This window comes from Pantherophis guttatus, chromosome 5 (assembly GCF_059756535.1).
Source record: "Pantherophis guttatus breed Tessera chromosome 5, ASM5975653v1, whole genome shotgun sequence".
In the NCBI taxonomy this organism is placed as follows: Eukaryota; Metazoa; Chordata; class Lepidosauria; order Squamata; family Colubridae; genus Pantherophis; species Pantherophis guttatus.
This window is the reverse complement of record NC_142067.1, coordinates 82,787,577-82,812,506: the sequence shown is the minus strand read 5'-3', so window position 1 is coordinate 82,812,506 and position 24,930 is coordinate 82,787,577. Positions and strand designations below refer to the sequence as shown.

General features: G+C 39.7%; 1 protein-coding gene across 10 annotated transcripts in view; it reads right to left on the bottom strand.

The window, feature by feature from the left end:
• Nucleotides 1–24,930, bottom strand: part of CTPS2 (CTP synthase 2) — a 191,447-nt gene that overhangs the window by 122,654 nt on the left and 43,863 nt on the right. For 6 of the 10 annotated variants that reach the window (XM_087871414.1, XM_087871413.1, XM_087871415.1 and 3 more), the window contains 4 exons: nt 19,420–19,625; nt 16,123–16,293; nt 14,531–14,631; nt 7,535–7,651 (listed from right to left, as the gene is read on the bottom strand). In XM_087871414.1, coding sequence (XP_087727540.1) covers nt 7,535–7,651; nt 14,531–14,631; nt 16,123–16,293; nt 19,420–19,625 — 595 coding nt within the window. Of the gene's footprint in view, nt 1–7,534; nt 7,652–14,530; nt 14,632–16,122; nt 16,294–19,419; nt 19,626–20,323; nt 20,614–22,841; nt 23,126–24,930 lie in introns of those variants that run through there. The other 4 variants (XM_087871422.1, XM_087871419.1, XM_087871416.1 and 1 more) reach the window with 2 other exon arrangements.

Genomic DNA, 24,930 nt, shown 5'->3' with positions numbered 1-24,930 from the left:
CTCTCAAGTAGTAAAACTGAAACTTTTTAAATTTAAAAGTTAAAAGTTAAAAATTGATTTAAAAATAGAGTGTTTTTTTTAAAAAAAATAAAAATAGAGTGTAAAAAGAACAAAGTTAAAAATTAAAAATTGATTTAAAAATAGAAAGAGCTCTATTTTAGAGAGAGTAAAATAGAGAATAAAAAGGAGAGCAAAGCTCAAAGCTGCTGCTCATTCCCCATTCTCCCTCCTATTCAGCAGTGTAATATATGCACAATACCTACATACCAGGGGTGAAATGCTCCCGGTTCTGACCGGATCGCCCAATCCGGTAGCGATGGAGGCGGGTGGTTCGGAGAACCGGTAGCAAAAATCCCTGCCCCCCCCCATGCTCAGCTGAGCCGCACGATCATCAGAGATTTTTTTTCTTTTTCTTTTAAAAGCATTTTTTCAACAACTTCTTCCGCCGAAAAAATGCTTTTAAAAGTAAAAAAAAAAAAAAGCCTCTGATGATCGTGCGGCTCAGCTGGGATCTCAGAGGCTTTTCAAAGCATTTTTTTCTGCAACCTCTTCCAGGGAAGAGGTGATTTAAAAAATGCTTTGAAAAGGCTCTGACGATCAGGCAACACAGCTGGGATCGTCAGAGCCTTTTCAAAGAATTTTTTAAATCACCTCTTCCACGGAAGAGGTTGCAGAAAAAAATGCTTTAAAAGTCTCTTTGACAGTCCCAGCTGAATTGCCTGATCATCAGAGAGACTTTTCAAAGCATTTTTTAAACCATCTCTTCCGCTGAAGAGGTTGCAGAAAAAAATGCTTTAAAAGTCTCTTTGACAGTCCCAGCTGAATTGCCTGATCATCAGAGAGACTTTTCAAAGCATTTTTTAAACCATCTCTTCCGCTGAAGAGGTTGCAGAAAAAAATGCTTTAAAAGTCTCTCTGACGATCCCAGCTGAGTTGCCTGATCGTCAGAGTGACTTTTCAAAGCATTTTTTTAAATGATCAGGCAACTCAGCTGGGATCATCAGAGAGACTTTTAAAGCATTTTTTTCTGCAACCTCTTCAGCGGAAGAGGTGGTTAAAAAAATGCTTTGAAAATGCTCTGACATTCCCAGCTGTGTTCCTGATCGTCAGAGGCTTTTCTTTTTTTTTTATTGAAAATGTTTTTCAAATACAGATTTTTCCCCCTTTCCCCCCCTCCTCCCTAACCCCCCCTAACCCTAACCCTCCCCCTCCCCTCCCCCCATGGCTTCTTCAAGATAAAATCATTGATATCAAATTAAATAATATTTTACCATCCTTTTACACCACCCCCCACATGCTAACCATTTCTTTCTAACATTGTTATTATATCCCCCTTATACTATACATTTCAAAGCAACCTTCAGCTATAAAACTATATAATAAATCCTAATTTGACATTTATTCAACTCAAAATCTACCCATTTCCTCCACCCCCATACATATATCTCTTAATTCGAATTTTTTATGTATATTAATCCTAAACTAAACAATCAATAACCTAACCTATCTCCACCCCTTTTCCTACTGGTCTACCATACATAGTATTTTAATATCTTTGATCTTCTGCCCACACCACACCACTAAGAAATATTTCCATATATAAACAAAATCCTCAAATGACTTTAAGTAATCCATATAATATCTTCTGTAATGTCTTTCAACTAGATTATTAATTCCATTGCTCATGTAAGGGTAACATCAAGTTCTAGTTCCAACAGTATGTTCAGTATCTTCAATTACAATCTGCCCCCATCAGTAATGAATATTTTCGTGTATAAAAAACCACCCGAGTGACTTTATATTTATATTCCATATAGTATCTTCTGTAGTCTCTTTCATCTAGATTATTAATTCCAACCGCCGTGTTAGGGTAACAACCAGATCTTCTGCATGCCCCAATCCCATAGTTCTCATGCCTTATAGCTCAACATATACGTAATCAATTTTTCAAAGAGTCCAGAATAGAAAGTTCCAATCCACTCAGTTGGAGGCCATCTTCCACATCCCAAAAACACAGCACTGCAGAGATCTGTTATTCTTCTCAAAATAGTATAAGTCAATAATTTGCCTCAGCTATATTTTCATGTATCATCCATCTATAAGTCCCGCTTATTATATTTAAACGTCTCTTAAGTAACTGGCATTAAACTGTTGTTTAGTCTAAAAATTTTTAGTTTTGTAGGACCTGTTTCTTCTCTTCTTAACTTTTTGTGGTTTAGATCTCCATCCTAATTGCCTTTCTATGACTTGTATATCAGCTGATTGAGTTCCATGCTGGTCTGTAACTTGATAAGACATCACATTAAAATCCAAAGCTGCCTCTCTTGTATTTATAGATAATCCAGCTATAACCTCTGAAGGAGAATCCAAAAGCGACTCGTCCGAAAGGGCCTCTGTGACTTGTTGTTTTTCCATTACCTCCATCTCCATCTGCTTAGCCTGGGTTTCAATCTCTTGTTCATTTCACATTTCTTTATTCCCGTCCTGTCCTTACACTGATGGTCTACATGGAGATGTTGAATCCTTTTTAAGAACCTTGTAGTAAAATTCTTCCGCTTTTCCAACGGTATTTAATTGATATCTTTCTCCTTGGTATCTCAATATTATGCCAACTGGAGCATCCCACCTAAATGGGATGTTTTGTTTCTTTAGCTCAGTCACCAAAAATCCAAATTCCTTTCTGTCCTTTAATATCTTAGACGGCAGCTCTTTATATATCCAAATCTTCCTTCCATTCATTTCTAGAGTGGAGTTAAAAGACTTTTGCACAATATCATTTCTTATTCCTTCATCAGTAAAGTAAATCACCACATCTCTAGGCAACTCTTTTTGCTTTGCCACTCAAGAATTTACTCTGTAGGCCTTGTCAATCTTACAGGATACCTCTTCAGGACTAACCTTTAAAATCACAGCCAGAACTTCAGCAGACATCTTTCTCAAATCATCTCTATTATTTTCCTGTAGTCCCCTCATTCTGACCGCAAATTGCATGGACCTGTATTGCATCATTGTGACTTCTTTTTCAATCCTTTGTTTTATATTATCTGCATTATAAGTCTCGTGATCAGCTTCCTTTTTAGACTTTACTTCTGAGCAAATGTCTTGAATATTTATCAAATCATTTTCAATTCTTTGTATTTTATTGTCCAGATTATAAATCTTATGATCAGCTTCCTTCATTTTAGACTCTAGTTCTAAGTTGGTATCTTTATCCATCTTTATAATTATTTCTGAAAAAGTTTTCAAAGCTGTTACAATCTGTTGTTTCAGATTGGCATATTTTTGTTGTACCAACTCCTTAATTTCCTGCCTAAATTTTTCAAGATTCTGGTTCACAATCTCATCATGTCTTGCCATCTCCTCCAAGACAAATTCCTTTAGGTCTTTAAAGCCATTCTTCTGAGTCTGCAAGTTCAAAACTTGTTCATATGGTTTGTAAAAGGGGGAGCCCCCCCCCGCTGCTTGTTTGTCTGGCTTTATCAGTTTTAACGCCATCCTGCCACACAGACAAACTCTTTTTAAAGAAAAAGACTTCTCTCCAAATGATATCAATATCAAGTCTCCAAAAAGGAAGAAACATAAAATAGAAATTTTTCTTTTCAATTATAGCCAGCGCTATTATTTCTGCTACTTTGTAACGTGTTAAACTATTCAGGCGGAAGGACTTTTGCTTTCAGCTTTCTTCTTCTTAAGCCTCAGCCAGTTGCCATTTTAAACTTTTACTCCTTCGCTTTAAAATCACTTATAAAATTGTTAGCAATACTTGCGATTTAGGGTCCCAAATCCGGATTTCATCCTATTTGTTTAAGTAATCTGTTGATTTTCATTGAATGGATTGATTCCGTCACCTGGCTCTGCAAAAAGCAGAGTTCCCTCGAAGCCCGGAGCAGCGGTGAGCTGTATGGGGAGCTGTAGAGACGGCTCTTTACAGGCAACGAGGCTGGCGGTCCCGAAAGACCGTCGTCAGAGGCTTTTCAAAGCATTTTTTTGCATTTGCAGAAAAAAATGAAAAGCTTTGAAAAGTTAAAATTAAAAAAAAAAAGTTGGCCATGCCCACCTAGTCACATTACCCCACCACCACCAAGCCATGACCACAGAACCGGTAGTAACAAATTTTACATTTCCCCCCTGCTACATACGAAAAGGAATAATTAAGATTTAATAGAATTACACTGAAACCTTGATTTATTAATCCCTCCATTAAGTAGAATTGGGATGCAACAGACTCAATTTCTATCCCCTGAAAGGACAGACAAGTCCATTCTATCTGAAGTAGTGTAGTTAAAATTACCTTAATTCTACCTTAATTTTATGTTAACCACAGCAATATTATACAAATCACATAATGTTATGTGAATGATCTAAATTGCCACATTAACATACTTTCCTATTTAATAGGCATTTGGCATCCTCATTGGTCTATCAAAAAGTTTTCACTATTTTTATTATTTTGTTTTTTCATTGTAACTGGGGTTCTCCAGCTGAGTATATCTGCATTAACCATGGTTCATATTCGCAACACATTTCGCAGTGTAGTTTCTGAACTTAAACCTACATTTCCTATTTACTTTCCCCTTCCCTATTCTGGTGATAATTAATTCTTCTTTAATGTTTTTGTGTTGAACTGAGGTCTGACAAAAAATCAAAAATATATTCTGTATGTAAAATAACTTTTGGATAATGCTATGTGAGGTGTGGTAGTCAGCACTCTGCTCTACTAAACACAGTCAATATATACAGCCATGGCATTTATTACCAAGTTCAGTTTTAAATCTGCACTGAAGAAACCAACCGCATGACTAGCCTAACATCAGTGCATGTTGTCTCACAAAGCAGTGTCCAAAAGTCATCATAGCGGCAAATAGTAGCTTTGAAAAACCTACATTCCATTTTTTTTATTTTCTCTCTTTCTTTCTCTCTTTCTTTTCTTTTCTTTCTTATTTCATGGATTTTCAGTAAAGTATACTCTTGGAGAAAAACAATGTCTGAGGAGCTTCTTTTGCTGACTAGCATACTGGGATGGTTGACATTAAGCCAGTTCTTTTGTAATAACATACCTGGACTCCACCAGGAGATCAACCTCGAGATGTCAGCTGTGGCCAAGAAACGGAGGAGAAAAAGAAGCCAGGAGAGATCCCGACTCAGGAGGAACCACCACTGCTTCAAGCAGGGACGCAAGCTGTTGGCACACCCCCAAAGTAAAAACCTGAGAAGTCTGAGCAGTCACCTGCAGCCATAAAGGAGTGAGTAAAGGAAGCCCCATACCAGGGGCCGAAAACCCACTGGGCAATGAACATGGGTGGGACAGAGGAGGCAGAAGACCCTCTTCTCCCTACTGGAGTCAACATGGTCCGAAGCAGTAAATGAAAAGCGAGGCAATTAGCCAAATGGGATGACCCCACTGAGTGGAAGATCCCAAATGCTGGTCACAGCTTATCCATGGAGCAGTTGAGAGAGAAGTTCAGAGGGATGGAGATTCATGCAGCAATGATGCCAGGAAAACCCCCAATGAATCTGGTAACTCCCCTTCCCCCTATACTTTAGCCGATGGCACCGGTAGCCACAGCTATGGTTGGAGCCCCAACACAAGCAGCTTCATCATGCCTCCTCCGCTGCAACCAGTGGCCCGGTACAAGTGCTCACAGCTTAGGTCCTGGCATGGGTGATGGCAGCTGGCATTCTCCCTCCTAGATACTTTCTGATACAGGAGGATTGGCAGCCATTCCCCTTGGTGGTCCATTTCAATGGGCACCCAAGCCACCTAGCCCATTTGGCTTAAGTTTGGCACCACATGGAATGTTACAGGGTGATGTACTGTACATATGGTGCAATTCAGGTCCATGTCATCATAGTCAACCTGGAGGAGAGCGCTTCAGAGTAGTTGGTGTCATTGCATGATGAAGAAACCCCAGAGCTAGATGACCTTGAGGCTTTTATGCAAGCCCCACGAGAGCGATTTGAGGACCCTATGGTGGCTCGGTGTGGAAGCCCATAACCCTAAAGCAAAGGAAGCAACCAGTGACGGAGTACATCCAAGATTTCTGCCACTTTGCTAGACTCCTAAGAGATTGGCCTGAATGCATGTTGGTCCACCTGACATGGTGGAAAAAATGGAGCCCATCGGTCAATTGGGACAGAAACAAATGGCGGATGTGAAGGAAAGCATCCAACTAGCAGGAGTTAGGGAAAGTGCTAAGAAGCTGCCACGTGCCTGCAGTCAAGAAAGTGAAAACAGAAACAGCCAATATCTTAAAAAGAGAGTGATAGCTCAGAACCAGATTCCCAAGGAATATCGGGACCTGGCCAAGATTTCTGGCAAGAGGGAATCCGACACACTTCCACCCCAGTCCCACAGATTGTGTGATTGAGATTGTACCCGGGGCTAAGCTGCCAAAAACAAAGCTATACTCTATGACTCCCAGGGAGATGGGAGAGCTCTCCGCATTTACAGATAAGAACTTAGCCAGGGGCTTCATTCAACTGGTGAAGTTGAGAATGGTGGCCCCTGTGCTGTTCAAAGAGAAGAAAGATGGGTCCCTTAGGTTGTACATTGACTATAAAGGGCTAAACTGTATATGTGTGGAGAATATGTACCCACTTCCCTTAATGCAGGACATGCTGGGCTACCTTGCAAAGGGGAAAATTTTCACAAAGCTAGACTTGAGGAAGGTGCACTACCGAGTGAGAAAGCATGAAAGCCAGGTGCTACCAATTCTGGGTGATGCCATTTGGCTACAAGGAGTCCCTGCAGTGTTCATGCAATTAATAAATGAGGTCCTGTATGAGTACTTGTACAAGAGGGCCCTTGTGTATTTGAAGTTGTCAACTCCATCATCCTCTCCAAGCAATTAGTAGCACTGGCCCTCATGAGACGGCAGGAAGCATCATCAACAACATTGACCAAGGACCGGACATGGCCACTAAAAGAAGCCCTGGCAGTGGTTCCAGCAACACAAAAGTAAGCTGTCATTAAGAGACAGAATGGCATGGTTGGGGAGCAAGCTATACTTCCTAGAACATATCTTTTAAAGGTATTATCCTAAAATAGATTTCTTTCAATTAAATGATATTTTTAAATAGATTTGAAGTTAAGATTTGCATTTAAACAGCACACTTCCCTGGACACTGAACTGACCCATTTGAGGATTCACACAATGTACTGTGTTAGAAATTAACTAAACAGGCTTCACTTACAAAACATATTAAGGCACAAAAAGCCTAACCCAAGTTTAGCATTTGCAAAATAAACATATTCCATTAGGGTTAGAGTTTGATCTAACTAAATGTTCCATATAAACACAGTAAAGGCCTTCAGATGTTTATTCATTGGTTGAAATAAATACAATATGAGCCTTTCAAATCTTTCCTAGAACCATTTAGTCTAAAATGTTTTGTTGGCAATGAACAACAATAACAAGACTATATGTAAGAGCATACAATTGCAGCTTCATTCACTTCTTCAAAAATCTCTGAATTTAGTATTTTATCAAATTTAAAATGAGTAAAGCAGTAACATATGATGAGAAATACTTACCTGTGGTACTAAGCTGACATGAATATTGCAAAAGTTCTCTCTTTTGGCCTTAAATTGAAACTGTCGAAAAGCTTCTACAAAGGGCATTCCCTCAATATCTCCAATAGTTCCACCCAACTAAAAGATAACATATGGAGTTAATTAGTTTGAACAAATAAAAAAACATAGTTCAATCTGTACCTCAGTTTAAGGATGCTTTTAAAAATGTATATAGATATTCCCAGTAATAATTTAGGAAAATTTGTGAGATTATTGTTTTTATGGTTATAATCATTGTGATATTATTCACTGCTCAGAGTCTATTGGTTCCATTCCTTTCTCAGTGGATGGTTTCAACTGGTGATGGTAAGAGAGGCTTATTTAATGATTTCTTATTTATGGGTTGTCACAGAGGACAGTCCTTCCCCCACCCCCCATATTGCTTTTAATATCTACATGAAGCCACTGAGAGAGTCATCCAAGATTTGGTACCATCAGTATGTTGATGATACTCAGTTTTTACATCACTATCTGGGACCATGTTGGTGATGTTTTCCCAGTGCTTGGAAACTGTGAATATCTGGATAGGAAACAACAAGTTAAAATTGATCCTTTGCAAGAAGTAGTAGTTGTCCTGTCCTGGCCCCTGCTACTCCCTAGGAAAGAACGACCCTTGACTCCATAGGTTTCAGAGAAAAGGTACTTTTACTAGACAGGCAGAGTGCACGGTGGATGAGGCAAGCTCTGAGGAAAAACCATGCAAAAATCATATATTGAAAGCAATCCCCAATGTCCAAAACCCGCCTCCCTAGACCAGTCCAACGAGGTCTCATTCTGATGCTTCGGGAACTTGGTGTCTTAGGTGCCAGTATAAATTTCTTTCACAGGACTGGTTTCCTTGAAGTTCAGCAGATGGATTGGTTTGGAACCTCTGGTTCCTGTTAGTGTCGATACTCTCTAATTCCCCATAGCTTTCTTTCACACTTCCAACACACTTCCCCTCCCAGATCCCCCTTCCTCCCTGGTTATGGCAGTTGCTAGCAAGCTTCAAAGAAAATGAAGATGAGTAGCTGACATTTGGGCCCCCCTTTGCAAAGGCGTTGGCCCTAAAATAGAGAAAAAGAGAGAATCTTAAGTAGTCAATTGAGGTCCAACTTTTTAGGTTTGTTGGGCTATTTCTTGTGGAAAGCATGAAGGGGTGTGTCAGCTCGAATGTGACGTCTGTCAACCATTCAGATTGGGGAGCAGGGAAATGTTTCCATGCAATCAACTACTGGATCCTGCCCTTATGTTTACGAGAGTCCAAAATTTCTTTCACCTCAAAATGTTGTTCCCCTTCTATGAAAATAGGAAGGAGTAGTGTGGGAGGAGGTGGCCAAAGGGAAGAGGTTACTTCTGGTTTCAGCAGGCTACAATGAAATGAACGGGGTGAATTCTTTTCAGGTTTTGGGGCAAGTCCAATTGTACTGTGACTCAGTTTATAATTTTGTTAATTTGGAAGGGACTAATCTATTTAGGGCCCAGTTTTTTGGATTGTTGGGTACACTGTATGTACTTTATTGAGAGGTATACTCTGTCTCCCACTTTAAATTCTTTTGGTTTGGTGCATTTTTTTATCAGTTTGTCATTTATAGGCTTCTTGCACTTCCTCTAGCACTTTGCATGCTACTGGCCACGTATTTTGTAATTGTTATATCCATTCTTGTAATGAGAGGTTCTAGGATTTGTCCAAAGGTAGTTCTGAGATTGCTACAAAGTCCTGACCTGAAGCTTGAAGGGGGTAAACCTGGTGCTGCTATGCACTGAATTATTATACACCACTTCTGCAAACAGTAAAAGATCAATCCAATTATCTTGCTGATAGTTAATATAGCATATAAGGTACTGTTCCAGTATTGAGTTGATCCATTCACACCCCCTATTCATTTGGGAGTTGTGGGAGGAGCTTAAGCCTTGAGCAGTCCCTGAGTTTCAAAAATTCAAGTGAGAAGAATTGCACCCCTCTGACTGTGAAGTCTGTAAATATGCTGCACAAATAGCTTAGCCAAAGTATGGGCTGATAGGATCTTTGAGCAAGGGATGAAGAGGACTTCTTTTGAGAACAAGTCGGTAACTACCAGAATTATGGTGTTCCCAGCACTCTCAGGCAGTTTCACTATAAAGTCCATAGAGATCTCTTTCCAAGGAACATGGGGATTTGCCACTGGTTGCAGTAGTCCCATGGGTTTCCCTGGTTGTCTTTTGGCTGATGCACACACTGGGCACCTGGCTACATAGCTTTCAATGTCCTTTTTGAGAGATGGCCACCTGAATTGTCGTTTGACCAGATGTAGGGTCTTTACAAAACCAAAATGGCCTGTGGCTTTTGAGTCATGGCAAGTTTGTAAAACCAACTCCCGCAGGGGGGCAGGACATACAATTTTGCCCCTGCCCAGGCTAGCCTGTCCCTGGAAGTGCATTGTTCTTTATGGGCTGCTAGCCTTTTCTCATCTTTTACAGCAGCTTTCAGTTTATCTAGCACTTTGCAAGAAATGTCTGGTTTGACTTTTTCCTGGTTCTTTGTGGTTACTATTGCTGCTAATTGGTTAGATCAGGTCAGATGATTTTAGGTCTAGGCACTGTTGTATTGTTACAGTCGGGATAGGGCATCTGCTAGGAAGTTTAGTCCCCCTGGGATGTAGTGCAGAGTGAAGTTCAAATGATTGAAATACTATGCCCAATGGGCTTGTTTGGGGAATAGCTTTCATGGGTTTTTTAAAGCTTCTAGGTTCTTGTGATGTGTCCACACTTCAAATGGATGTTTAGACCCTTCCAGGAAATGTTGCCAAGTTAGCAATGGCAATTGTGTAGGTTTTCTTCTCCCAGACTGCCCACCTTCATTCTGTGTCCGTTAATTTTTTGGAGATGTAAGCAGAGGGCTAAAGGGTTCTCTGGGGAGTTTTTTGCATCAGCACAGCCTCAACGGCCATGGCACTAACATCTGCCTGGATTACAAAGGGAGCATCTGGGTTTGGGTGTTCCAGCACAGGTTCCACTGCAAACAGCTGCTTGAGTTTTTCAAGTGCCGCTTGGCATTCCATAGTCCACTTTAAGGGTTGCCTAGGCTTGGGTTTTCCCTTCCCCTTCATTTTCAGAAGGCTTGTAATGGGTAGGGTGATTTAGGCAAAAGCAGGAATAAATTGGTGGTAAAATTTTGTGAATTCCAAGAAACTTTGGAGTTGCTTCCTCGTGTGAAGGGGGGGTGGAATTCCAGGACTGCCCTGACTTTTTCTGGGTTCATTTCCACTCCTTCCTGTGAGATTTGGTATCCCAAGTATTTAATTTTGTCTGTATGGAACTCACACTTTGAAAGTTTAACATACAGCTCTGCCACCCACAATTTTTTTTAACACAGTTTGTATGAGCTGAACATGGTCGTCCTTCATTTCAGAGTATATCAGAATGTCGTCTAAATACACCAACACACTTTTGTATAAATGCAGGACTTTGTTTATTAGCTGCATGAACATGGCAGGAGCTCCTTGCAATCCAAACAGAAGCACTCAGAATTTGAAACACCACAGGGAGCAGTTGAAAGCCACTTTTCACTCATCCCCTTCCTTAATTCTGACTCAGTAGTACGTTTTGCGTAAGTCCAGTTTTATAAAAAAACTTCCCCTTGGCTAAGTGGGCTAGCATGTCCTTCATGAGTGATAGGGGATATAAATTCTCCACACAGACCACGTTAACTCTGTGGTAGTCCGTGCACAAGTGGAGAGGGCCATCTTCCTTTTCCCGGAACAGGACAGGGGTGGCTACCCAGGGTCTGGCCAGCTGGATGAAACCGCATTGTAGGTTTTTATGTATGTATGTGCGGAGCTCTTCCACCTCTCTGGAGGTCATGGAATACAACTAATTTTTCCACCAACTCTGGGCTCACCATGCATCTGAGGCAACCCCACACCTTCCCCTGGGCGCCTGATGATGGCACATTCAGTTCTACTGGGATGGTGACAGGGTTCACATGTGACTTACTAGTGGACTGTCAGAGTCAGTGTTGCTTCTTTCTGTGGTGGCTGGAATTCCTCGCTCCCCATAGTCAGGAGGGGATAACTCAACAACTTCAACCCCTAATGTTGTCTTGTGGGGTCTTGGAGTGGTTTTCCCCACCTTTTTCCCAGAGTTGGCACTGAGTCTGCATCTTGAGTCGGCAGTTGGCGGCTCGGTGACCTTCCTTCCTGCACTTGAAGCATCTGGCAGATCGGCGTTTGGGGCTGAGGTTGCGTCTGGGTGCTCTCGGGACCTCCACCTTTGCAGAGGGGGAGTTTTGCTTTGGGATCAAGCCAGGTCTATCTCCACCTCTTTGGCTACCACTGGCGGAGAGTGTGTGTGGGAGATCCCCGTGAGATGCAGGTGTTATATATATTATCATTGAGCCCATTTTGAAAGCACTCTAATAGGATGTCCTCCGGCTAGTCGGCTAGTCGGCCAGCTGGCGCGCTAGCTCATGAAACTCTTGGTTGTACACTGCTACTTCCCTGCAATCCTGATTGATGGTTTTGATGCGGGTTCAGACCTTGCGTTGGGTGAGTGGGTCTTTGAAGCACTTGCAGAAGCCATCATGAATCGGTGGAAGCTTTGGAGCTCTGGCACATCGTCATTGTGGAGGGAGACCATCCACTCTGCAGCGGTGCCTTCCAGGGCCATGGTCATGCACCGGACCTGAGCTGCTTCACTGGCCGGGTCGGCTCTGTACTTCTGCATATAATTCCATACCTAGGTGAAGAAAAACCCCAGCCGTTTTGGTTCTCCTGCGTATTTCAAGCCCAGGGCAGGAGGCCTTGGCAGGACAGGATCCCGTTGGGGAAGGGGCTATGCTGCATGAGCAGCTGGTCACAGAGCTGCCTCGGCAAGGACAGAGCTGGATGAGACTGCCATTTCCCTGTTGTGACCACCTGCGCTGCGACGCCATCTCCCACAAGCCCCAGTGGGGTCAAGACTCTGCTAGCTGAGCGAGTTCTTTGGATTGCTGGTTCTCAAAGGCATCTCTAACACTCTTCAGGCTTGCTCCACCAGGTCTTCTTATTCATCCACTTCCACTGGGAACTCCTCTTCATTCTAACCTCTGTGACACTCCTGTCTTCTGGCTCCATGGCTTCCCCAGGTGTACATTATGCTGAGGCTTTTTTCTGCCACATCCTTCTCTTTCACCGCCAGGATGATCAACCAACAGAGCTTCAAAGTTTCCTCACGTTCCCCACCCATTCAAATTCCTCTTTGGAGTGATGCAATTTGGCAGGGTGACCCCTGCAAGCTCCAGCTTTCTCCAGGCCACTTTCATGGCTTGTCATTTTTTGCTCAGTCCCCTCAGTAGACACCAATCTCCTGGTTAACCGCTATAGCAGCGCTTGCCTACTGTCAGACTGGCCCCAGCTACTCTCTATGAAACAACGATCCTTGAATCTATAGGGTTTAAAGAAAGGTACTTTTATTAGAGATGTATTCTGACCCAGCTCCCCAAACACAACAAACCCTCTGAAGTTAACTCAAAGATTCCTTTATTAGGAGCACCAGCAGCCCCGGAAAAAAGTTTCTCTCTCACTGCAGGCTAACAAGTCTGTCCGGCCAGAAGATGAATGGTTGTCTGCCACATCTATTCATCTCTGCCCCCTGCCACTTATCCCCAGAGCTAGGGTGGGGCTTCGCTAGAAGCGGTGGTTCTTCCTTTCCAAGGATCAGCCCACAGATTTCCACTGCTCTCCTCTCCTCTGCCTTATGCGCATCTGAGCATTAGGCATTGGACCCAGCTGTTCCTCCACTTTCTCATCAGCCATTTCCAGACCTAGGGGCTGTTGACTCTCCATCTGAGGGATGACAGATGGTCCAGGCTCCACCTCTGTCTCTCTCTCTACCAGCTTCATTTCCTCTTCCCCCTCAGAGCTCTCAGATTGCCTTGATGCTGACCCTGACTCCCATGCCCAAGCTTCCTTGAAGCTTGGCAGATGGCTCAGTTTGCCATCTCTGGTTCCTGTTAGTGTCAATACTCTCCAATTCCCCACAACATTCTTTCACACCTCCAGTACACTTCCCTTCCCAGATGCCCCCTCCCCACTGCTTATGACAGTTGCTAGTGACTTAAAAGAAAGTGAAGATGAGCAGCTGACACATCCATTGGAATTCAAAACAGGAAATAGTCAGATAAGACTTTAGTTTCTCAGGCAGTAAAAGAGACAGTGGAAGATTTGTCTATGGAGATTCTCAATCATCCAAGTCATGGTTATTCCAAAGGTGCTTTTTTCCAAAAGCAACTGGACTTTCTTATTTTTTTCTTTGAAAACATTTTGCTTCTCATCCAAGAAGCTTCTCATCGCTCCAAGAGTTAGAAGTGAAAAGCTTCTTGAATGAGAAACAAAATGTTTCCAAAGAAAAAATCAAGAAAGTCCAGTTGCCTTTGGAAAAAGCACCTTTGGGGCAGTTGAAGATTTATACCTTCATCATACTTGCAAGATTCTCTTCATATAGTTTTATAATAAAACTGGATTAGCTTTCCAGTCATTGTTTCCTGTCTGATCTATCTGGTAAGACTGACACATATGAATGAGCAAGTTCATGACTTGGGGACTCCTTTGGATTTGCAGTTCCCGCTGAAACAGCAGGTGGAAGCTGCAGTCATGACGGCCCATGCCCAACTTCAATTGGGGCATAGTTACCCCCCAGCCTTAGGTGAGAGGATTTTATACCCATTTTAGTAGCAGTTCTAGCTTTCTGGAATGTCCTCCTGCTAGTTAGTTCCTACATTAATTGCCTTCTGGAAGCAGCTGAAAATAGAGCTCTTCTGGAAAGTGCTTAGGACTAGATAGCAGGATTTTAGGTTATTTTCTATGCTGTTTAGAGTTTTTATATTATTACTTTAATGCTGACCATGGATGTTTGAATTGTATTACTATAAACTACCAAGTGTCCCTTGGAATTATAATCAAGAATAAATACAATAAATAAGCCTTTGCTCATAGCTACATACAGAAAGTTCATACTCACTTCAATTACACATATCTGTGGTTCTTTCTTATCACCATCCACAGGAACTTTCGCCTGATTCATTACCCATTCTTGAACAGCATCAGTAATATGAGGTACAACTACAAGCCAAATAAAATATTAATGCAACAGAAAATTGGATATACACTATTTCATGGAAGTGTTCCAAGTATTAAAGTTATAATGCATTTACAGCTACAGCACAATCTTTTCTTGAGTTCTTAGAAGATTCTATAGTAATATGATCAAATGAACTAGTAAGAATAAAGTTGCTATGTGAATTCTTAGAAACTTATTTACTATTGAATGATAGAAATAACTGCAACTTGAGTAAGAATACTTGAATATAACATTTAACAATATAGTGCAAACATAAATGCATCAATAGCTATCTGGTAACCAAGGATGGCAATTTGTATCTTCCAAAAGGTACTTTAAAAGGATTGAAATGAAAACATACATGGGAAAAGAATGAACTCAATTCTATATATAATTCTGAATACAATTCTGTGAGTGACAATCATTTCTCTAGCAAATGGCTAGCTATATGTTTGAATATTGTTCCAGTAAGCATTGTACTGTATGCAAGACTTCTTCGAAAGGAGTTAAGGAAATTCTGGGCAGTTATTGGGATAAATTATTCTGGGCAGTTATTGGGACTTGTTATTGGGATAAAATGAAGTGAATGTTTTCTCATCTGTACTGGCTTTCAGTATACAATATATGAATACGGAGCTTAGGAACATTATCAAGTGACTAATAATACAGAATTCTGGAGGTCTTTCTCTGGGTATATCCATGAAATGAAGTCTAGCTCTCAGCTATTAAGGAGAGTGCCTTTTTAGCATGGCATGATTACTTTCTTCTTACTGGGATCAATCTGAGTCCAACTATAATCTTATTATCAATTTTGTTTAAGTATTTTATCATAGGTTAATTAGTTTAAACCACAGGTGTCAAACTCGATCACATCATGTGATGTATCGTGATGTATCATGACTTTTTTCCTTTTGCAGAGCTGGGGTGGGCGTGGCCTGTGCGTGACTCATCCGGCCTGTGGGATGCCAGTTTGACAGGCCTAGTTTAAACAGTTATAAATTATACTTAAACATGCCCTTTCCTTAATGACTTTTGTATTTTAGTTTTTTATTGATACTGTAAAACAGGAGTCCCCAATCCCCAGGCCATGGACCAATATCAGTCCATGGTCTGTTAGGAGCTGGGCCATAGAGCTGGAAGTGAGTGGCAGGCGAGTCACTCCACCAAAACCATCCCACCCCCCCCGTCCCTGGAAAACCTGTCTTCCACAAAACCGATCCCTGATACCAAAAAGATTGGGGACTGCTGGTCTAAAACATTCAAAGAATATGTTTAATCTTTGAAAGTTATATCACATTTTAACAAGACAGTGAAGTATTTTGCAATTTGTGTTAAGCATTGAGTTTTTTTAATAGTTTACTGAGTAAACTAGAATTGACTGGTTTCTACAAATTTACCACCATGGATTACTGAGAAGGTGAATTGGACAATTACATGCACTGTATCTCAGGAAAGAAGTGAAATAATTTGCATTTTTTAAAACACAAAGATACCTTGAACAGTTTTTCCCAAGTAATCTCCATGCCTTTCTTTATTGATGACATGCTGGTAGATCTTCCCAGTAGTGATGTTATTATCTTTGTAAAGGCTAATATCTAAAAATCTTTCATAGTTTCCCAAGTCTAGATCAACTTCTCCACCATCGTTTAATACAAAAACTTCACCTGAACAAAACAAAGCAGTGATTCTGAAACATATAAAATACTTGGCAAAATATGCTATATTACATTTTTACTAAAATACAATAGACATTCTACTAAATAGTACTCCTTAGTAGTAGGAATAGAAAATTAAGGCATTTCTAGGGTAACTTTTGCTTATAAACATGAACTCAGAGTCCAATAGATTTACTATTTACATGTATAATCATATACACACAGAGAACATATCTACTGTATATATACAGTACATATACAGTAATATATGTCATGTAGTGCAATCATAAGCATATTTAGTCAAAGGTAAATATTGCTTAATTAAATGACCACACTTTTAATAAAAATGCTTATGACTGAAATCTAAATATCTATGGAGATTCTCAGTCTTCCAGGTCATGGTTGTCCCAAAGGTGCTTTTTCAAGAGGCAACTGGACTTTTTGTTTTTTCTTTGAAGACATTTCACTTCTCATCCAAGAAGCTTCTTCAGCTCTTACTGGATGGTGGGGAATGAAAGGATTTATACTCCTTGCAGAAAGCTGATCATTTGCATTCTTTTAGCAAGTTGTTAAGGTCACCTGAAGGTTTATCTGTGTCATCAGGGTCATTTGAGTGGTGAAAATGGGTGTGGAGCCTTCTTGGAACTGTTGAAAGGACTGTGTGGTAGATTGGAGACAGATGATGTCATATCCCTCCCCCTTTGTTGAGAGAGGGTTGTTCAATTTTGACATAGATGGCCTCTTTGACCCCTCTTTCAAACCAGCAGTCCTCTCTTTCCAAAATGTGGACTTTGCTGTCTTCAAAAGAGTGGCCTGTGTCTTTTAAATGCAGATTTAAAATGTTTAATTATCTAAATTCACCTATTTTTCCTATAAGAATCAAGTTATATATTGGATTGGAAAATTATTTTTTCTGAATTAACAAAGAAATCATAAGATTTGATTTTACATTATTACCACTAGTTATATTTTTACACTGCATCTTTTATAGGCATATAGACATGTTTTGCATCTCTATGATAAATTGTAATTTGTATTTCAATACTAAAAGATTGAAATCAGAGAGATTGCACCTTATGAAATAAATCTAGTTTGGCGTAGTGGTTGAAGAAACCAGGCTAGAATCTGAAGACTGTGAGTTCTACCCCCACTTTAGGCATGAATGCAGCTGGGTGACCTTGGGCTAGTTACCCTCTCTCAGCCCTGAGAGGAAGGAAATGGCAAACCATTTCCAAAGATGTTGCCAAGAAAACTCCTACAATACAAAGAATGCTAAGGAACTGAAAAGAGAGTAGAAAAGAGCAATAAAGATGGTAAAGAGGTAGCAGAAATCCAAACTTAAAATAAGGAGTGATCTGACCACAAGACCTATTAAATAGTTGAAAATCCTGTCTTTTAGAGGTTGGATACCGCATCACTGGAAATTTTCAAACCAAGTTAGACATCCATTTGTCTGAGATATTGCAGGATTCCTTCTATGGCAGGAAGTTGAATTATTAGAACTCTGGAGATCTTCATAGCAGTAAATATTATGTTGCATAGAAAAAACAAATGTTCATTATCACATAAAACAATCACATAATATGCATGAGACTAAAGTTTAGAATTATAATTTGTATTACCTATATTACCTTTCTGACTGTCAATGGCTTCTTGCATTTTGTCAGTTATGTATTTGGGAGGAGGAGGAGCTACTACTATTCTACTATTAATAACAATAAACTAAAAAAGCTTTGCATCAGGACTCAGTATTACCAGACATTATCAGTACCATGTCTCCTACAATAGCAATAGCATTTAGACTTATATACCGCTTTACAGTGTTTTACAGCCCTCTCTAAGCGGTTTACAGAGTCAGCATATCGCCCCCAACCATTTGGGTCCTCATTTCACCCATCTCGGAAGGATGGAAGGATGAGTCAACCTTGAGGCTGGTGAGATTTGAACTGCCAAATTGCAGGCAGCCAGCAGTCAGCAGAAGTAGCCTGCAGTACTGCACTCTAACCACTGCGCCACCATGGCTCATCAACAACCTAATCGGGGTGGGTTCTAAATTTTTTTACTACCGGTTCTGTGGGCGTGGCTTATTTTGTGGGCATGGCTTGGTGGGGGTAATGTGAGTGGGTGGGCGTGGCCAACTTTTTTTTTTTTACTTTTAAAAGCATTTTTTCTACAACCTTAAGAGGTTGCAGAAAAAAATGCTTTGAAAAGCCTCTGACGTTCCCAGCTGAGCCGCGGGATCATCAGAGGCTTTTCAAAGCATTTTTTTACCACCTCTTCGGCCGAAGAGGTTGCAGAAAACAGAAAACAATGCTTTGAAAAGCCTCTGCCAATCAGGCAACTCAGAGGCTTTTCAAAGCATTTTTTTAACCACCTCTTCGGCTGAAGAGATTGTAGAAAAAATGCTTTGAAAAGCCTCTGACGTTCCCAGCTGAGCCGCGGGATCATCAGAGGGTTTTTTTTTTCTTTTAAAAGCATTTTTTCGGCCAAAGAGGTTGTAGAAAAAATGCTTTTAAAAGTTAAAAAAAAGGCTCTGATGAGGTGGGCGGGGTAAACGAGCGGCGACCGGGCCGGGGATCGGTTCAGGGGCGTAGCCAGCCAATGTTATTACCGGTTTTCGGAACTACTACAAATTTTTACTACCAGTTCTTGCGAACCAGTGCGAACCAGGAGCAACCCACCACTGAATCTAATCTACAAATTAATATTAATCTATAAATAAAACCAATACAAACCAATATTAATCTATAAATAAAAATGTATGCTAAATCCTTTGAGATGGTCAAAATTTCATGGGATCTATGGAAAATCAAACAGGTTTTGATTTTTTAGAGGATTTATTATTATTTCGTGGGGACACATATTGTACAATCTTGTGATTATGATTACCACCTGAACTCTCTATTGCACATGACTATGGCAGGCAGATGTTTTCAAATACTGTTCAAAATAAGGGCCTTAAAATGCCATTCATGACCATCAGATTTTATTCTCTACAGGCAGTAGAATGAATAAACTATAACAAGGTTGAAATAAATAAAATTTATATGTGAATATTTGTGCATAAAACGGCAATGGAATTAATAAAATATATGTTCTGGAATTCCATTTTGTAAAAACATTTGTCATAAATACCATGTTCATATGGTGAGAATGTTCCAGCATCTATGTTAATGTAGGGGTCTATTTTGATTGCAGTTACTCGGAGGCCACATGATTTCAGGATGGTACCTATGCTGCTTGCAATAATTCCTTTGCCAATACCCGAAATGACACCACCAGTTACCAGGATATATTTCATGGGGAAATTATGGATATGTTGTATCACCTGAGCTGGAATCCTAAAAATGAAAAGGTTAGATACAGATATCTTTATTCACACAGGAAGTAACTATCATAGCATATAATATGCATTTAGCACAGTACGGCTAAAATTAAGAATTAATTTAAGAAATTAAATAATGACAAGTACATTTATTTGTAGTTATATATATTTGCCATCAAAATAAACTGCAAATGACAAATAAAATAGTAATAGCAGTAGCATTTAGACTTATATACTGCTTCACAGTGCTTTACAGCCCTCTCTAAGTGGTTTACAGAGTCAACATATTGCCCCCAACAATCTGGGTCCTCATTTTACTGACCTCGGAAGGATGGAAGGCTGAGTCAACCTTGAGCCTGGTGAGATTTGATCTGCCAAATTGCTGGCAGTCAGCAGTCAGCAGAACTAGCCTGCAGTGCTGCATTCTAACCACTGCACCACCACAGCTAAAGGTTTACCAGTTTAACAAATAGTAGAATATTTAAAAAGAAGATGCAGAGATGTAAGATACATGCCACTTCAAGCAAATGTATTTTTAATTCATGGAACTGACTAGAAGGGATTTAGAAATAGATATGCAAGAATGCCAGTGAAAATGTATGAATGGAAAGTGTTATTGCAATTCCTGTTAGAAAAGAAAAATACAATGTTAGGGATCCTGAGAAAGAAGACATTAAAACAGCCAGTGTATTTTTACAAAAACAAATGACATACTTTGAATTGAAATTGTGTCCTGTAATTTCAGGTCGATTTAGTTTTCTTGGCAATAACGTAAAAGAGGTTTACACTGCTTTCATCTACGACAATGTTTCTCAACTTTGGCAACTTTGAGATTGTGGGCTTCAACTCCCAGAATTCCCCAATCAGCAAGGAGTTTGAAGTTTTTCAACATCTTTTCTAACCCAGTCTGCATTTTTCATGGAAGTCTCTCATCAAAGTACTAATCAGGCCCAGCATCTAGGTTCCAAGGTCTGGCAGATGCTGTTATGCATATCTCCTGGGAGCTTAAATGAGGAAAAATAATTTTGACTGATCATCTCTCAAACAGGAAATTACAAAGACGAAAAGTACAAAAAAGTGCAAATCATGTGTTCAAGAGAACAGTTGAATGTCTAATAATAATGTCAAATATCTCTCTTCTTTCAGATTAGGAAATGGTAAACACCAAGCAGTCTCAAAGAAGTTTTGGTAGCTGCTAAGTGGTTAGAGGAGGAATATAAAAGATACTTCAGCAGCAAAAAGAAGTAAATTTGCCAAAGATGATAATGAAGATAAGAGAAGGCTTAAAGTAGTTAGGCCAAGAGAGAGTCTAAGTTTGTTTGCCTCCAAGGATGCAAGGACCTCTGGGCTGTTCTTCACCTTTACAAACCAGCTTCCAGAATAAGAATTATGAGACACTCCTTTGAGACAATCTGCTGGAAAGTGTTTTTAGTAGACTTTCATTTTATCATGCATGGTAGAAATGTTTGCATTTGCTGACACCTACTGAGAAAACAAGGAATTGCATATCATGAATTTGACTAATTTTTCTTATTTGTCAAGCAAAGGCAAATAAAAGCAACTAACTACAGTAGTACCCTGGTACTCAACTGCTTTGAAACTCACTAAATTTGATACTCAACACATTTTGACGAGAAAATTTTGTCCCGGTACTTGTCGTTTGTTTGGTATTCAATGTTTAAGCTAGAATTTGTCGGTGTCTCGTGACTTCTTACCCTTTCCAGATGAAACAAAGATGATGCGTTAATTATGTGGTAGCTCTTGCCTGAACACATCCCCTTGTAGTCTTCTCTTAGCTTCTGTAATCATTTTGTGTATTTTTGCAGTTTTTTCTCATCAGTACAGGTAAAGCAAAGTTTAACTTTTATTTAATCTAAGTATTTATTAATTTTTAGGTTTATTTCTCATGTAAAGTAATGATAGATAATCCTATCATTTTACATATTGCCTTAAAATATGCATCGTCTTTAGTTTGGGAATGCATTCAATTTATTTGCATTATTCCTTATGGGAAAAATTTGTTTGGTACTCATCATGCCTCCTAGAACCAATTAACAATCAGTACCGAGGTAGCATTTATAGACTTAGATGCAGGGGTTCTTCAAATCCACCTTAGTCATGAGCATGGAGCAAGAAATAGCAAAGGGACTAGTATTCTCATCCAAGGAAGATATATATACATAAAAGGTTTTAGCTTGGAAAAGTGACAGAATGTGATAAAGTTTTACGCACTTGCATATAATGTAAGGAAAGTGAGAGAAAAATCACTTCATCTATATCATTATATTAGAACCAGAGGTCATCCTGTGAAAGCACTTCAACACCTATTGGGTAATTAAACTGTGAGGATTTTCTAAAAGATACAATATCAGTTGCACAAATCAATAGCTTGAAAACAAAATAATATAAACTCAAAATGGAAAAAATGGAAAAGGTTGTTAATTGCTTCCAGGCATATATTACATCCAATATCTGAGGAAGTATATCTTTCAACACCCATTCCTGGAGATTAATACTGGGAGGGTTCTTATATATGTTGTGGGCTTTCCATGGTCAAAGGTCTAAATCAGGTGGTCAAACTCAAGGTGCTTAGATCTGGCCCACAGAGCTGCCCTGGAAACAGTGAAGGATCGACCCGCGGTATCTCTGCACGTGGCCCTCCCAAGCTCCATTTTCAGCCATGAGAGCTGCACCCCTCTGCCAGCAAAAATGGAGCCCGGGGAGGAGTCACAGCCAAAAATGGAGCCCGGGTGGGCCGCATGCGGCCTCCCCAGGCTCCGTTTTTGCTGACAGAGGGCTGCAGGAGACCATTGCAGCCGAAAACAGAGCCTCGACAAGTGACGTCGAGTTGGCCATGTCCCCTCCCCCAGCCATGCCTCCCGGGACCCCCGACATGAAACACAACCCTGATGCTGCCCTCAATGAAATCCAATTTGACACCCCTGGTCTAAATCATTACTGTTTAAACATAACAGTGGACTAAATTTATCTAATCAAGAGAGATTTTGTTTGTTGAATTCATTCAAGACTGATCTACAAACTGATTGATGGGACAGTATGATAAATCATCTCATAAACTAGAAAAGGACCAAATATTTTGAAAAAAAAATTCCATTAAACAACTGCATGATAGATATTAAGCTGATTAAAGATTTTCATTATGAAACGATTTAAAACATCACAATTGGATTTCTGTATTAAACATAATGCCAAGTTAGTGGGGTTTTTTTACCTTCTTTGTCCCCTTTTCATTAATCCTCCACCTCTATTTTTCCATAACTTTGGATCTTCTTTTATTAAACTTGATGGAGCTTCTTTCCTAGGAAATGCTGTATAGTTTACAACCCAACAAAATAGCAAAAGCACTTATATATATAGCTTCGCAGTGCTTTACAGCTCTCTCTAAGCGGTTTACAGTCAGCATATTGCCCCCAACAATCTGGGTCCTCATTTTACCAACCTTGGAAGGATGGAAGGCTGAGTCAACCTTGACCGGTGAGATTCAAACTGCCAAATTGCAGGCAGCCAGCAGGCAGCAGAAGTAGCCTGCAGTACTGCATTCTAACCACTGCGCTCTTTAAATAAAATAAACCTCAAACCATTACACCAGTTGGTGTAATTAGAAGATGACTACAATATATATAGGTCAATATATATTCTCCCCTTACTAAAGAGATTGCCAGGGAGGACAGACGACTTTTATGTAGGCTTTCTCCTCCAAGACTCAAATCCAGCTACCACGTGGGCAGTGGCAAAATTCTGTGTCGCTGCAATGTCCACAAGAAAATAACTGGTTACAGAATAATAGATGTCAACTGGTGCCTATTTTTTTGGAGATATCGATAACAATTATTGGAAAAATACATTTACTCACATAGTTATCGGTTCTCCACTCATGTAAATTAGGGAATGACCCTGATGGTTTGAGATTGTGTATTTTCATAACAGGGATGTTATTATTCATGATTAATGTCAGTATTATTTTTAATTTATTGTATGCCTATTGCTGGTCGAGCACTGTAATAAAGTTTTATTCATTCATTCATTCATTGACTACAGAGGTTCCTCGACTTACAACAGTTCATTTAGTGACCATTCAAATTTACAATGGCACTGAAAAAAGTGACATGACCATTTTTCACACTTATGATCATTGCAGCATCCCCATGGTTATTTGATTTAACAGTCAGATGCTTGACAACCAACTCACGTTTATGATGGGATTACTGAATTCATGTTGACTGATGCCAATGTAAACATTGATCCCCACTCCTGGTTTAAGATACTTTGTGGACCTAATTTATCTATAAGGAAATAATTATCAACAAATCAAATGCAATCATATCTACTATGTGCCTAATATATATTGCACTTGTACTTTGACAGATATTTCAGATTTATTTGGAAAATAAACAATCCTTTGGAAAAAATCAATTAATGATTACAATTATCTAGCTTTCTGAGAGCAATTGATGAACATTTCTGAGAAACATCTGCCAAGACAATAGACTGCTTATTAACAGCAAAATCCATGTTGGAGCATTTTATTAATGTAGATTTACTCTTCTACAAGTAGTTACATTTTTTAAAAAAGCATTTCACTGTTAATCTCAGAGAGTAATTTAAACAATTACAATTAGTTCCTATGCATTTTATTCAAAATTGGACATCAATTGCTCTCAGAAAGCTAGATAATTGTAATCATTAATTGTTGATCCTACTGGAGATCACCAAGGCTACAGGTTTAAATCGGAAGTAAAAAATGTCCCAGAAAGGCAGTGACTAACCACTTCTGTTACTCTCCCAAGAAAGCTCTCTGGGAGCATCTATTAAATTCATAGACACGAAACTTGATTAAAGGAGCCTATATCTCCTTTAGATACAATCCACTTGACTCTTTCAAAATAATACATGGAAGTTATTTAATTTTAGCTGGCAATGCTTATTTTGCATTCAATTTTCTTTCTATAAAATCTAACCCTTAATTGCATATGAGATGATTTCTTCTGTTATGGATTTGACTTTGTCTTCGCCCAGAATGGTAAAGTCCCTTGGAATTATGTGTGCGGAGATTCTCAGTTATCCAGGTCAGTTGTCTCAAATGTGTTTTTTTTTTCTGCAAAAGGCAACTGACTGTTTTTTTCGAGGAAACTCCATCAACTGGTGGGGATGGGGTGATGATGTTTCTGAAACTGATGAAGTTTGCTGGATGAGAAATGAAACGTTTTGTTTTTCCTCAAGGAAAAAAATAGTCCAGTTGCCTTTTGAAGAAAAAAAAGCACCTCTGAGAGTTCCCTTGGAATTATTTCAAATGAACTTTA